Raw genomic sequence first — 11,735 nt, 5'->3', positions numbered from 1 at the left:
GGCCTGGAGCTTGGGGCCGGGCTGAGCCCAGAGCCTGGAGGTGCGGGGCAGCCAGCCCACTGCCAGGCAGAGCTGGTCCTCCCGTACAGAGAGAGGCGAGGTGTGCGGCTGGGGAACCCGGGAGGTTTTCAAAGGACCCCATCCCAGGCATCTCCCAGGCCCTTCCTGGGTGTCTTGGCCTCGGGGCTTCTTCCGGGGAGAAAGACCTTCCCCCTGCGCTTTCTGGGGCGCCTCCTGCGCTGTGCGGAGGGGCAGTCGCTGTGGGTGGAAAGGGCGACCAGAGCGGGAAGGTGAGGTTTGACTTGAAGGGAAAGATCGAATTCAGAGTGTGAGGACCGGGGATCTCTCCCCCATGGGGCCCCTGATGAGTCGGGCAACTCCCAACTCCTCCCCCAAAATTAGCTCAGTTCCCCCACCCAGCGGACTGGGGTGCTTGGCCGGTGGGCAGCCTGGTTCATGCAAAGGGAGGAGGAACTCAGACTCTCTCCCGGGTTGATAAACTCAAAGCACAAAGAAACGCAGGACATAAGCCCAACCCAGCTCCCAGGCCAGCGCCCGGGCGGGGCACGCGGGGGAGGCAGGGAAACAGGTCTGGAACCCCCAGGGTGCGGAGGAAAGAGGTGGGCTCCGTCTGCAGACTCGAGGCCTTGAGCCTCCGAAGCTTGATGGCTGCAGCCCGGGCACTTGCACGTGGGCACGATCTTTGGCGCGCTCTGGCGCCCCCTCAGAGGAGTGCCAGGCGCCTGTGCCCACCTGGACCCCGGCCCGTGGCCCCCAGTACCCTTACCAGCAGCCCCGGGGCCCTCCCAATCGCCCCCCCTCTCCACGTTGGGCAACAGGCTCTAATGAACAAAAGGCCAATTAGAGGCTGGGGCGTGGCTGATGAATGGACCTTTCGCTTTCAAGTGTGGCACCGCCTCGCGTTTCCTGGCGCACAGGGTCGCGCTGGGAGAAGCCGCCTCCCTGAGCGGGGTCACTACTGGGGTCAGCAAGTTCTCAAAACTCCCACTTCCCCCAGCTACGGGGCTGCTCTGGGGAAGTAAATTGAGCGGTGAGCCGGCCGCGAACAAGGCGCGCCTGCGGCCGGCAGCTGGGCCTCCATCCAGCCCGTGGGCCCAACGCTGTGGGCCCGGTTCCCCTGCCGCCCGGCCCGCGGCCGCTCTGAACAGGCAGCAAGTAAATCACACGCTGATTGCTGGAGTCATCCCGGCCGGCCTAGGAAAACGCAGTTACCGAAAACCACCGTTGTTGGCCAAACTCCGGAGCCAGCGGTGCGCTGTGGGAATTACACCCCAACTCAGGCCTCCTCACCACACACACACACACACACACACACACACACACACGCGTGGATCCCGAGAAACACGCAAATACTGCCGGGGCTCTGGGCATAAGCACCATCACACGGGAACCCCCACGCAAACACAAAATGTCACTGAGAGAGAGAGACGCGGAGGCCATTCCCATCCTCTGATTTTACAACCACTGCCGGACTCCCAGACGGCCACTGTGCGGCCAGGCACTGGCACGCAGGTTCCATACACAACTGAATTCCAGGCGCTCTAACTACGGCCGCACAACTACACGTTCCTGCCCAGCTCAGTACAATTCTAGAGGCACGAGGAAAGCTGGACAGCTGGACACTCACAACAACACAGGAGCACTGGCCTCTCCAGCCTCTCACGCAGTCAGCACGACTAGCATCTACACATCCTGCCTTAGTCCTGGCTCAGACACACAGCCACATCTCCACACAAGCACAACTGTTTCCGGGCCTAACGCACACACGCGACCTATGCAAACACACAAGCGCGGCCGCTGGCCCTAACTTAACATCCACACCCCTATTTTGAATTGCAACTGCACACACGCGGGCAGCCCAGCCCACAGGACTGCGCCGCAGATCAGGGCCGGGGCCGGGCCTCCCAATGGCCAGAGGCCCTCCCCTGACGATCCTGGAGTCCTGGACTTTGTTTCCTGCTACCCAGGCGAGGCGGGGACGGGGAGGAGCCGAGGTTCCCACGCTGCGCGCAGGCCCGAGCCCCTTTCTGCCTAGCCTGCTTGGCGCAGCGCTCTGCCTGCCACAGTCCGCCCCGGCACAAAAGTGGCCCGGCAGGTTCCGGGCCTCCGCCAACGCACCCGCTGCAGCTCGGCTTGGCTGCCAGGAGCAGAGTCAGAGGGAGCTGGGGCCACCGGACACTCAGAGGGAGAAGCAGAAAGGGGTCATGCCCCCGGTGGGGGTCCGAGGTTTCTCCCCGCTCCAGAGCTGCTGATGCTTTGAACCACTACCCCCAACCCCCACCTCCCCTCCCGCCTGCCCAGCCCTGGGCCTCGAAGAGGAACAGAATCCCCAACTCAAAATGCAAGCTGAACCCATGTGTACCTTGCAGGAAGGAGAATGTAGTTGGGGCACACAGGCAATAGACATCCCTTTTGACTCGCTCTGGGAAATGCTGACTAGGGATGGCCCACAGGTAATCAACAAGGGAGCCGGACGTGGATCAAACATGTCAACTACATTCCGATGTTGGGAAACAGGACACACGGCCACATGCGTGCGGTTCGCCATGTTCAGGGAGGAACACAGAACCTGGCCATCGATGCCCACAGAGCCCTGCCGGGGCCTCCAGGGCTGGCACCCATGAAACACCAGAGAGGACCCGGGCCCGGGACACACAGCTCCCACGAACCCCTTGTCCGAAAGGCTGCAGCCCAGCCCCCGCGCACAGCGAGGGGGACGCACGCAGTCGTCAGGCGCACGCGCCCGCACCCTGCCCTGCGCCCCGTGCCCAGATCGCCATCGTGGGATGGCATCTCGCAAATATTTATATTCTTCAGCGCCACGGCAGCCCGCGTCCACATTAGACGTCCTAATCCTGCCACTTTAAATAGATGAATTAATAAAGCAAACGAGCGGCTAATAAGCTGACTGTCCTGCCTTTCGGAGGGGGGGGAAGGCCTGGAAAGTGCGCCAAATTTGTTTGCAGTGGATCAAGGCGAGCCGCCTCTGCTTCACTTTCTTTATCTTAATTCCGACTTGAAAAGATATAATTATCTAGTTTGAACAGAGCTGCTATCAAATCCTTCTCTGGGCCGGGAAGGGGGGCGTTGGAGTGGATTGCGGGCCTCTGAGCCGCTCCGTGCAGCCGGAGATAGCGCGTAATGAAGATGTGGAGGCCTGAGATACAAAGGGCATTAACCTCATTAGCATGAAACCTTTTCTTCTTACCATTGTGGGACCCTTTCAGCCGCCTAATCCCCCCTATTTTCAAAGCTTGGTTTGTAATAAAGCTTTTAGGTGGGTTTTTTTTTCCCAAAGCTAATGGTATTCTCTGATGATTTTATTGCTGTTACACTCACTACATAGGACGTTTACAAAAAAAAAAATCTTAGTCACCGCCCCCCCCCAATGTCTTGTACTTAAAAAAAAAAGTATATGGTTCTGCAGAAATCAACTTTGTATCAAATTGAAACATTTTCTTCTGGAAAAGCCAGCCTGAATTTTAGCAGGTCTGTCCTGCAGGTCCCAGGTACTCTGGGGGTTTGGGCAAGTGGGTAGAAGGGTAAGTTGTCTAGACAGAAGCATGGCGTAATGTAACAGTGACTGGGAGAACTCCGACAGCCTTCGTCACTAAGGTCTTGCTGTCAATGGGGCCCAAATCCCCACTTAAGTTTCCGGTGATCCCCAGGGCGGCACCTGTCCCTTTACTTCCAGAGACAAGCCTGGGTCTCCTGGGGCGGCCCCCTCCCACCTCCTCCCCCCACAACCTCCTGCACCCAAGTCTCCCCACAACCTATCCACCTTCCCAGGAGTCTGCGTGAAAATGAGCACCCGGAACAGCCAGGGTTCTGGAGAGGAAGGGACACGGAGAGACAGGCCAAAATAAAGTAAAAGGAGGGAGAAAGATCAAGAATGCATTCCACTTTAAAAGAGAGGAGGGGACGGGGTGGGGGGGGGGAGGAAGAAAAATTTCCATCGTGCCCTATAGTCCCCTCACGTGCACAGAATGTCTAATCTTAACTTTCCAAGGCAGGATGTTAACAAAGCTTGTATTTTTGCCCTGCATTGTAACTTGGCCTTATCACAGTGTAAAGGGTGGGGAGATTGTCCTAAATTATGTCCAGGCAGCCCCCCTGGATCTGTGGATTAAGAGATTAAAGGAGACCACTGGGCAAGGCCTCCTCTTTCCCCTTCATATTCCTGGTATGATAATTGCTTAAACTGATTTGCACTTTCACAAAAGCTCGCAGGACGCTTTGTAGCTCGAACAGAGCAGACGAGGTTTCTCTATCAATGGAAATAAAACTGATTAATGCAGCCTATCAGGATAAGAAGCAAATGAAGCATGCACAAACAACCCGTAACCCAGGAGGGGGGGGGGACGGAGGACGGGGGAGCGAAGTTTCCTCCAAGACTGGTTACAACTTTGAATGTTGAAATCCAGAGGTGGAGGTTTCCCAGGACGCTCGCTCCCTGTATGAGGCTGCTGAGGGCCTCGGGCCTGCCTTAGCACCCTCGGGGGACGGGGGACAGAGGGCAGGAAAGGAAGAAAGCAGAGAGAGAGAGAAAGAGAGAGAGAGAGAGAGAGAGAGAGAGAGAGAGAGAGAAGGGGGAGGAGAGAGAGACGGGGAGATTGAGAGAGAGATTTGTACTTTGGGGTTTAAAAGTCAAAAAACAGTTTCAAAGTCGCAGGGTTCCGATTCGGCAAGGTGTTTTCCCCAATCCCGGAGGAATATTCTTCCATACATAACTATCTGTTTAGATTTTTAAAAGCTGACTCGAGAGGTTGCAAGAAGTAGGCATTTTTAACCTGCCATTGAAACTAAACTCCCTCGGTAGGCCTTGCAATGGGCGATGGTCTGGTTGGAAAAACTTTTTCTCCCATCCCTTTTCTGAAGGACTTAAGTTTTCCTAATCCTCTCCCCTTTCCACCCTCATCTCTTTTTAAAATGCCCAAGAATCCATCAGTCTGGCCCTTCTGGGGGTGGGAAGGCTGGGTTTCTTGAGCCTAGTTGGGGAAGGACCACACTCAAATTTCTGGACATACTTTTTACGGAAAAAAATTGACTTTGGTTTCCCAAGACAACTACTCTGAGGGCATATTGATAAATCTTTATTGACAAAATATTGACATTGACATACTTCTTGGAAGTATATAGTGTGTTAGAATTCTAACAAATTAACACAAAACACAAAAATATTTACATTCTGGTATAGAAGACATTAAGGAAGCGTTTGTCACTCTCTTTAGTAAGTCTATGATCTTGGAATAGAAACTCAGTGCTTGAAAACTTGCCGCCATGTCTTTGGCCACACTTAGCATCATCCCCGCTAACTACAGTCCTTCGGTTTTTGCAATCGATCCATTTAAAGTTTGGAATGGCCTTGCAGTCAATGGTTGAACTCAGCCAATATCTCCAACCACTAAAAGGAGTTTGCTTCATGATTTTAAGCCTTGGGATGTTAGGAAAGGGAATGTCCAAGAAATAGAATTAATTTAGGTATTTCTTTTTCCAACACAATTCCTGACTCCTCTTGTGGGCACCCTCCCCAGCCACCCCCAGCCCCCCATCCGGCTCCCCATTTCTCTGTAAGAGGACCACTATCGCTGAGCCTACTAGTTTAGCTTTCACAATCACTTTGACATCAGAAGATATCAAAACGTGTTTACAGACTGCACATTTCTCGAAAATCAAAACTCAAAATCAAAAGCACACAGAACCTGTCTTTAAAAGGAAAAGAAAGTTACAATTCATTTTCTGTCTTTAGACACCATTCGCCCAACAACTGCTACATGCAATTCAAGTTTTTGGACATGTGTGGGATGGGGCTGGATATGAAATTTCGATCATCGTTATCATTACTGATTATTTTTAAAGACTGGGGGTGGGTGGGGAACACTGTGAAGTGCAAAATAAAAAGTCCTGTGCCTGGTTGCTTTTTTTTTCCTTTTATCATCATTATTATTATCTTTTTTACAAAGAAAAATAAAGTCGGACTGCGATAAACGGAATACCTGCCAATCATCTTGTCTCGCTGGTTGGGCCTTTGACTGACAGCTCCCCTTGTCAGAGCGCCTGCCGCTTTGCCACCTTTAGATCTCTCTTTCTCTCTCTCCCTCTCTCTCTCATTCTCTCTCTCTCTCAGCTGCCTCTTTAGACAAGGGTTGCATGTTGATCAAGGAGCCTCCATCCTCTGCCATCATGGCGCGGCCTCCGATCAGGGCCCTGCGCCCTCGCGGCCCAAAGTCTGCGACGCGCTCTCCGCCGTCCCTCCGACTCCCTCTCCCCTTCTCGGCGAATGTGTGTGTGCGGTTTGTTTTTGTTTTGTAGGGTGTTTTCTCCTTCCCCGCCTCTCCCTGTCCTCTGCTTTGCTCGCTCTGTCCGTTTCCGTGGGGTTCGGGTGGTGATTTTAATCGTCCGAGGTCACGTCGATTTCCTCCGGGCTGGCCTGCTTGGTGGCGATCCTCCAGCGGTTAATGTGATGCGTCCCTTTTTTCTTTTGTTGCGAATCTGAACCTTCTTCCTCCAGCTTCTGTCTCTTGAACTTCGTCCTCCGGTTCTGAAACCATACTTTTACCTGCGGGCCAGACGCAGAAGGGGCGCGTTAGTTCCTCCACAGCGCCCTCCTACCTCTGCCTGCGCCCGGCAGGCCCGTCCGTCCGAGACGCTCAGGTCCCAGCCCGTGCGCGTCCCGCGTCCCACAGCAGCCTGTGCACAGCCTCCCTTCGGGGAGCGGAGCTGCGGAAGCCGGGCTCCCCGCCCTGGGTCACCCGAGTCACTTTCCCGGCTCGGGACCCCAGCGCACAGTCCTGCTCACCTTGCCCTGAAGGGGACACACTCAGTCCGCTGAGAAGAGAAGCCAGGGAAACCCCTATAAAAATCCTAAGAAAAGCAAAAAGCGACCTGTCTGGAACCCCCTCTCCCTAGCCCGGGCGTGCGGGAAAGACTCCGCTGCAGCTGCCCGAGCTCCCTGCAGGGCCCAATGTGCTTTCTCTTTTCTGTGTGGTTCCGGGCGTTGCCTAAACATAGCACTTCCTGTGCCAGGCCCGGGCCCTGGGTAGGCAGTTAAGTCTGCCTGAGCTTCCCTCTCCTTGCCCAGGATTCTTGCAGGTGAGCGAGAGTGGGTGCTAGGGGGTGCTGGAGGCAGCCAGGAGGGACGCAGGGTGCAGCAACCTGGGGACCAACCCAGCTATTCCACTGCAGTTAGGGAAAGAGGCTCAAAAGTGAAAGCTTCTGAAAGACCTCAGGACAGAGGGGAAGAAAGAAACTGAGACAGAGGAGAGGGGAGAGAGAGCGCCTTCTTTTGCCCCCTCCTGACCAGCCCAAGACAGGGCTGGGCCAGCTTCCCACCCTGGTCACATCCCTTAGCAGGAGGCTCCTCTGGCAGCCTGGCCTCAGAGTGGCTGCTAGAGGTCCGGGGAGCAATGAGGAAAGGACTTACTACTGGGGCTGCAATCCCCATCGCCCTCTGGGGAACCTGGGCAGTGGGTCTCTATCCAGTGACCAGACCAGACAGTAAGGCCACCCTAACTTCCCACCTGGTGAGGTGCAGGTAAGGAAAATGGAGGTGGCCGCACCTCCTCTGCCGCGGACCTGATCGCACCGCCACAGGCCGCTGAGGTCGGCTCCACTCCCTCCTCGGAGAGTCCAGCCCAGGTCCCAGCTCGTTCTCCCCAATAGCCCCAATCCCCCCAAGTGCCCCGTGAACAAGCGGAGCTGGAACAAGGCTGACTGTAATTTGCTTTGAGTTTGCTAATTGAGGGGAGGACGGTTCATTTCTCCCGGCGCTCGCCCAAGGCGCGCGTCCGTGCGCTCCGGGCTTGACACGCACACAAAGACAGCGGGCGGCGTGGGCAGCGAGGCGGACAAAGACCACCGCCGCCTCGACGCTCCAGGATGAATCAGCCGGGCCGGCCGCGCCTGGTGCCGGCCCCGCACCTACCCGAGAGGCCCTCCTCGGTTTTGTCCGGGGGAACGTCTTAAAACAAAAGCCCGGACCACTTTGCACCGCCCAGAAACACTGTTACAACTTAATCCTCACGAAAACGTTACTGTTTGCCGGGAACTCTTGACCCCACCCTGCGGCTCCGCGTACAGTAGCGCCTACTGTAGCCCGGAGCCCCCTCCCCGCCCCTGGGCCGGCCAGAGCCGGGACCCCGCGGCGCAGGCAGGGCCTGTCCCTTCGCCGCAGCCTCGCAGCTCTGATTCTCCGATTTAGGGACGCGCCCACGATATGCGGCCTCCGCCTTCCGACTCTCAGATCCCTTCGTGAGGAGTAACCGGTGTGAGCAGGGGTCTGTGTTCGCACAGAACTTGCCTTTAACCAATTCCCAGACTTCTCCAGCTCCCACACCCAACACTCCGACACCCCCACTGCTCTCTCCCTCTTTCTGGACCCCAGCCGGGTCCCCAGACTCTCGCCAAAAGTTTCCCCAAAAGTGCAACTGTGTTAGCCAGGAGCTAAGTCCAGCGGACAGCAGGAGCGATCCAGGCCGCCCGCCCCCCGCCTCTCTCCCCAGCGCCTGGGGCAGGTAGACTCCTGCGGTCCCATCTGGAGACCAAGGAAGCCTGGCACCTGGAAACGTCTACATCCTGAGTGGGGGGCGTGGAACCAAGTCCCGGGTCCTTTGGCGACGGCCCTCTCTGAGCTCAGCACTTGTGTGCCAGCTGCGTGGGTCCCGAGATTGGGGTGGGGGTCGCCGCGCCTGGGCCCCACTCACCTGAGTTTCCGTGAGGCTGAGGCTGTGTGCCAGCTGCTTCCTCTCGGCGCCCACCACGTAGTGGTTTTTCTCGAAGGCGTGTTCCAGCCTCAGAAGCTGGGACGGGGAAAAGGCGGTTCGGATCCGCTTTGGCTTTCGGGCCAGCGCGTTGTGCAAAAGGAAGCTCTCGGGGCTTGTGTCGTTCCCTGCGGGGGACACAACGTAAGTCCCATTAGGGAGGGGGTGGGGGGCGCCGGCCTGGCCGGGGCCGCGCGCTTCTCAGGAGACGGGCTGGCGGGACACGCTCCGGGCCTGTGCGTAGCCCCGGCGGCTTGGCGGGTGGGTCCGGTACCCTCCGGCCGGCGTAGTAGGCACCGGCCCAGCTGCACCACCCAGACCGCCGGCCTCTACCTGTGCGGCAGCCACCCCGCAGCTGCCCCGGCTGGGCCAGTCCCCAGGCTCCTGACCTCCGTGGACTCATCAGCCGCCTTGGCGCGCGGGCCTCGCCACCTCTGATCCGGGCGCCCAGGGCAGAGGAGGGGGCGCCAGGGACAGACCCGGGAGTGGGAGCCCACGACCCAAAGGAACGGCGGCTTTCTCCTCTTTCTAAGCTCTCGGGGAGCTCTGACCCAGGGCGGCGAGGCAGCGGACCAATATTCAGAGTTTTCTCGGGGACTTATCTTTAAATTCTGCATTTAAGTTTTTCCCCTCTGGAAAAGTGCAGAGGCCCGGCGTGTCTTTACAGCCCGACTGGGCCCGAAATGTCCCGGCGGGTGCGCTCTGCTCCTGCCTCCCCAAGACCCGGCTCTCCCGTTCCCGGCTCCAGAGAACGGGGAGACTCGGGCAAAGGGATCGAAACCCCGGAGCTAGTGAGCGGAGGGGGCCCGAGGGGACCATCCACGACCCCGGAGGATCACGGCTGCCCTGGGCCTGGTGCGAGGGCCAGGAGCGTGGCCGGCAGAGGATGCGGAGAGGGGGCCCTAAACTTTGTGAGCAAAGCCAAAGAGTTTGGGGTTTTCTCATTCGGGTGGGAAATGGATTCACTAAAAGCCCAAACGAAGAAAAACTAACCCACAGTTCAGGCTGGAATGGAGGCCTATCTAGTCAAGGGAGGAAAGGGAACGGCTGTTTTTGTTCTGTTTTTTTAAATGAGGGGCGGGGTGGCGTGTACCCGGTTCTGAACTCGGGCAGGAACGCGAAGGGTTAATGAATGGACCAGCCGCTGGGTATCGATCCGCGGCCGCGGGGGGTCGGTCTTTTCCCGGCTCCCAGCGCTACACTAATTCTTCGCCTCTTTTCCCGGAGTTTTAACTTTGTTTCTTCCACCCCCACCCAGAGAAAAATAAAACAAACAAACAGAAATAGCAAGAGAGGAAAACACGCAAACAGAATTTTCTCCAGCCCTGGCGAGACTCGGCTCATTTCTCTTAAAAGAAAAATAAGTAAATAAATAAACAAACAAAACCCAGACGGAACCTGCCTTCCCGACGCGGCCGCTCGGCGCCCGGATGGAAAGGGCCGAGCGACGGCGGTTTCAATCCGCGCGGGTTCCCGCCCCTGCGGGGCCTTCAAAAAGCAGGAAAACACACACACACACACACACACACACACACACACACACACACACACACACACATCCCCTGATTTTGCCCTGGCGCGCGGTGAAAAAAACAAACCCCTTGATTCTGCCCCGGGCGCGCGGGTCCCCTTGCCGCCCCAAGAAAGTCAGAGAACGAGAAGTCACGGGTCTGGGCGGAAGGGACGCGGAGCCGGTGGCGAACAGGGTAGAGCGCAGTCTTGGAGCCAAGGTTGCGAGGGCATCGCCGAGAAGACGCGGAGCATGGGCACCCCGCGGGGTCTGGGGCTCCTGGGCCGCCTGCCTTGACCCGAGAGGACTCGGAACCACCAGCGGCCGCAGTCCAGTCCCAAACCGGGCCGCCGCTTTGGGAGCCGGGGACCAACACCGCGCCCCGCTCCTCGCCGCCCAGTTGCCCACGAGGGCTCGCGGCCCGCCGCGGGAGGCACCTCCACCCGGGCCTTGCCCGGCGCCCACCCCGAGCAGGCCCAGGCTGTGCGGGATGCGGCGCGCGGCAGCCCCGCGACGTGGCACGTACCTTGGAAGCGATGGCCCAGATACCGGTAGCGGTGGATGAGCCACGGGTAGAAGGTGGACGGGTCCCGCTGCTGCGAGGCGAAGAGGGGGTGTGGCGAGTGCGAGGAGGGCAGGGGGTGCGCGGCCAGGGCGTGCGGCGGCGGCACGGGGTGCACGGGCACCGCGGGGTTGGGCGGGTGCGAGACCGCCTCGGCGAACACCAAGTCCGGGTTGGAGTAGACGCCCCTGCCGGCGGCGGCGGCGGCCGAGTGGAAGCCGTTGAGGAACGGGTTGATGGGGCTGGAGTTGGCGTAGCTGAGCGCCGCGGGACGGATGGGGTCCTCGGAGCGCGAGGCGGGCAGGGGACTGTCCTTGGCCACCAGCGACTCGATGGTGAAGCAGCGCTTGGGCGCCGGCTGGAACATGCTGCGCCGCGGAGCTGGCGCCCGGGGCCCCCGGCTCGCGGCGACCGTGGCGCGCTGCCTCCGCCGCCCGCTGCCCGCGGCGAGCACCGACGAGAATTGGGGACTTGTTTGTTTGGGGTGGGGGTGGGGGGAGGAAAGGAAGAAAGAAAGGAAAGGAAAAAGGAAAGGAGGGGGGAGGGGGAGGGAGAGGCAACGCCGACGATCCCGAGAATCTTGCACCAAACGCGCCCAACCTGGAGAGACGGGGAAAAATCCTTCCAGAAGAATTTGCAGGCGTGGATTGGGGTAATTTTTTTTTTTTTTTTTTTTTTTGGCGAGATGGCGTGGGGGGATCGGAGTTAGAAACAGGGAGGAGGGGGGGGAGTTTCTTGGGGGAGGCAAAAAAAAAAGTTTTCTCTCCTCTGCAAAAGGCGGGCAGGGCGCCCTAAGTCCAAGGACAATCCATGGAAGTGTTCGCTTCTTCACAAGTTGTGCAAACGATTTGTTAGTTCATGAGCCTAATTAGTGCGGGGATCA

The 11,735-nt window shown here is 58.0% G+C and overlaps 1 protein-coding gene across 3 annotated transcripts; it reads right to left on the bottom strand.

Annotated features, from left to right (window-relative positions):
• Window positions 1-5,091: 5,091 nt before the first annotated feature.
• Window positions 5,092-11,370, bottom strand: EMX2 (empty spiracles homeobox 2). Of its 3 annotated transcripts, XR_009448273.1 has the most exons (4): window positions 10,817-11,370; window positions 8,724-8,908; window positions 6,018-6,580; window positions 5,092-5,455 (listed from the first exon to the last, which is right to left on the bottom strand). XR_009448273.1 is itself a non-coding variant. In XM_059661558.1 (3 exons), exons 1-3 carry the CDS (start codon window positions 11,217-11,219, stop codon window positions 6,413-6,415), a joined length of 756 nt encoding a protein of 251 aa, XP_059517541.1. In that variant the 5' UTR covers window positions 11,220-11,370; the 3' UTR covers window positions 5,092-6,412. The 3 variants fall into 3 exon arrangements, 2 of the variants coding, with proteins under 2 accessions (XP_059517541.1, XP_059517542.1); XM_059661558.1 differs by having other exon boundaries at window positions 5,092-6,580; XM_059661559.1 differs by lacking the exon at window positions 8,724-8,908 and having other exon boundaries at window positions 5,092-6,580.
• Between the last annotated feature and the right edge of the window lie 365 nt (window positions 11,371-11,735).

This window comes from Myotis daubentonii, chromosome 13 (assembly GCF_963259705.1).
Source record: "Myotis daubentonii chromosome 13, mMyoDau2.1, whole genome shotgun sequence".
Taxonomy (NCBI): domain Eukaryota; kingdom Metazoa; phylum Chordata; class Mammalia; order Chiroptera; family Vespertilionidae; genus Myotis; species Myotis daubentonii.
Note: the sequence above shows the minus strand (reverse complement) of the source record. Positions and strands in the feature narration are given on the sequence as shown.

Bases quoted from the DNA above. Each gene is read 5' to 3' on its own strand.
- EMX2 (XM_059661558.1), bottom strand. From the start codon at position 11,219: ATGTTCCAGCCGGCGCCCAAGCGCTGCTTCACCATCGAGTCGCTGGTG. The intron at 8,909-10,816 runs GTACGTGCCACG...TGTCCCCCGCAG, and splicing joins TCTGGGCCATCGCTTCCAAG to GGAACGACACAAGCCCCGAG. The intron at 6,581-8,723 runs GTGAGTGGGGCC...TCTGGCCCGCAG, and splicing joins TCAGCCTCACGGAAACTCAG to GTAAAAGTATGGTTTCAGAA.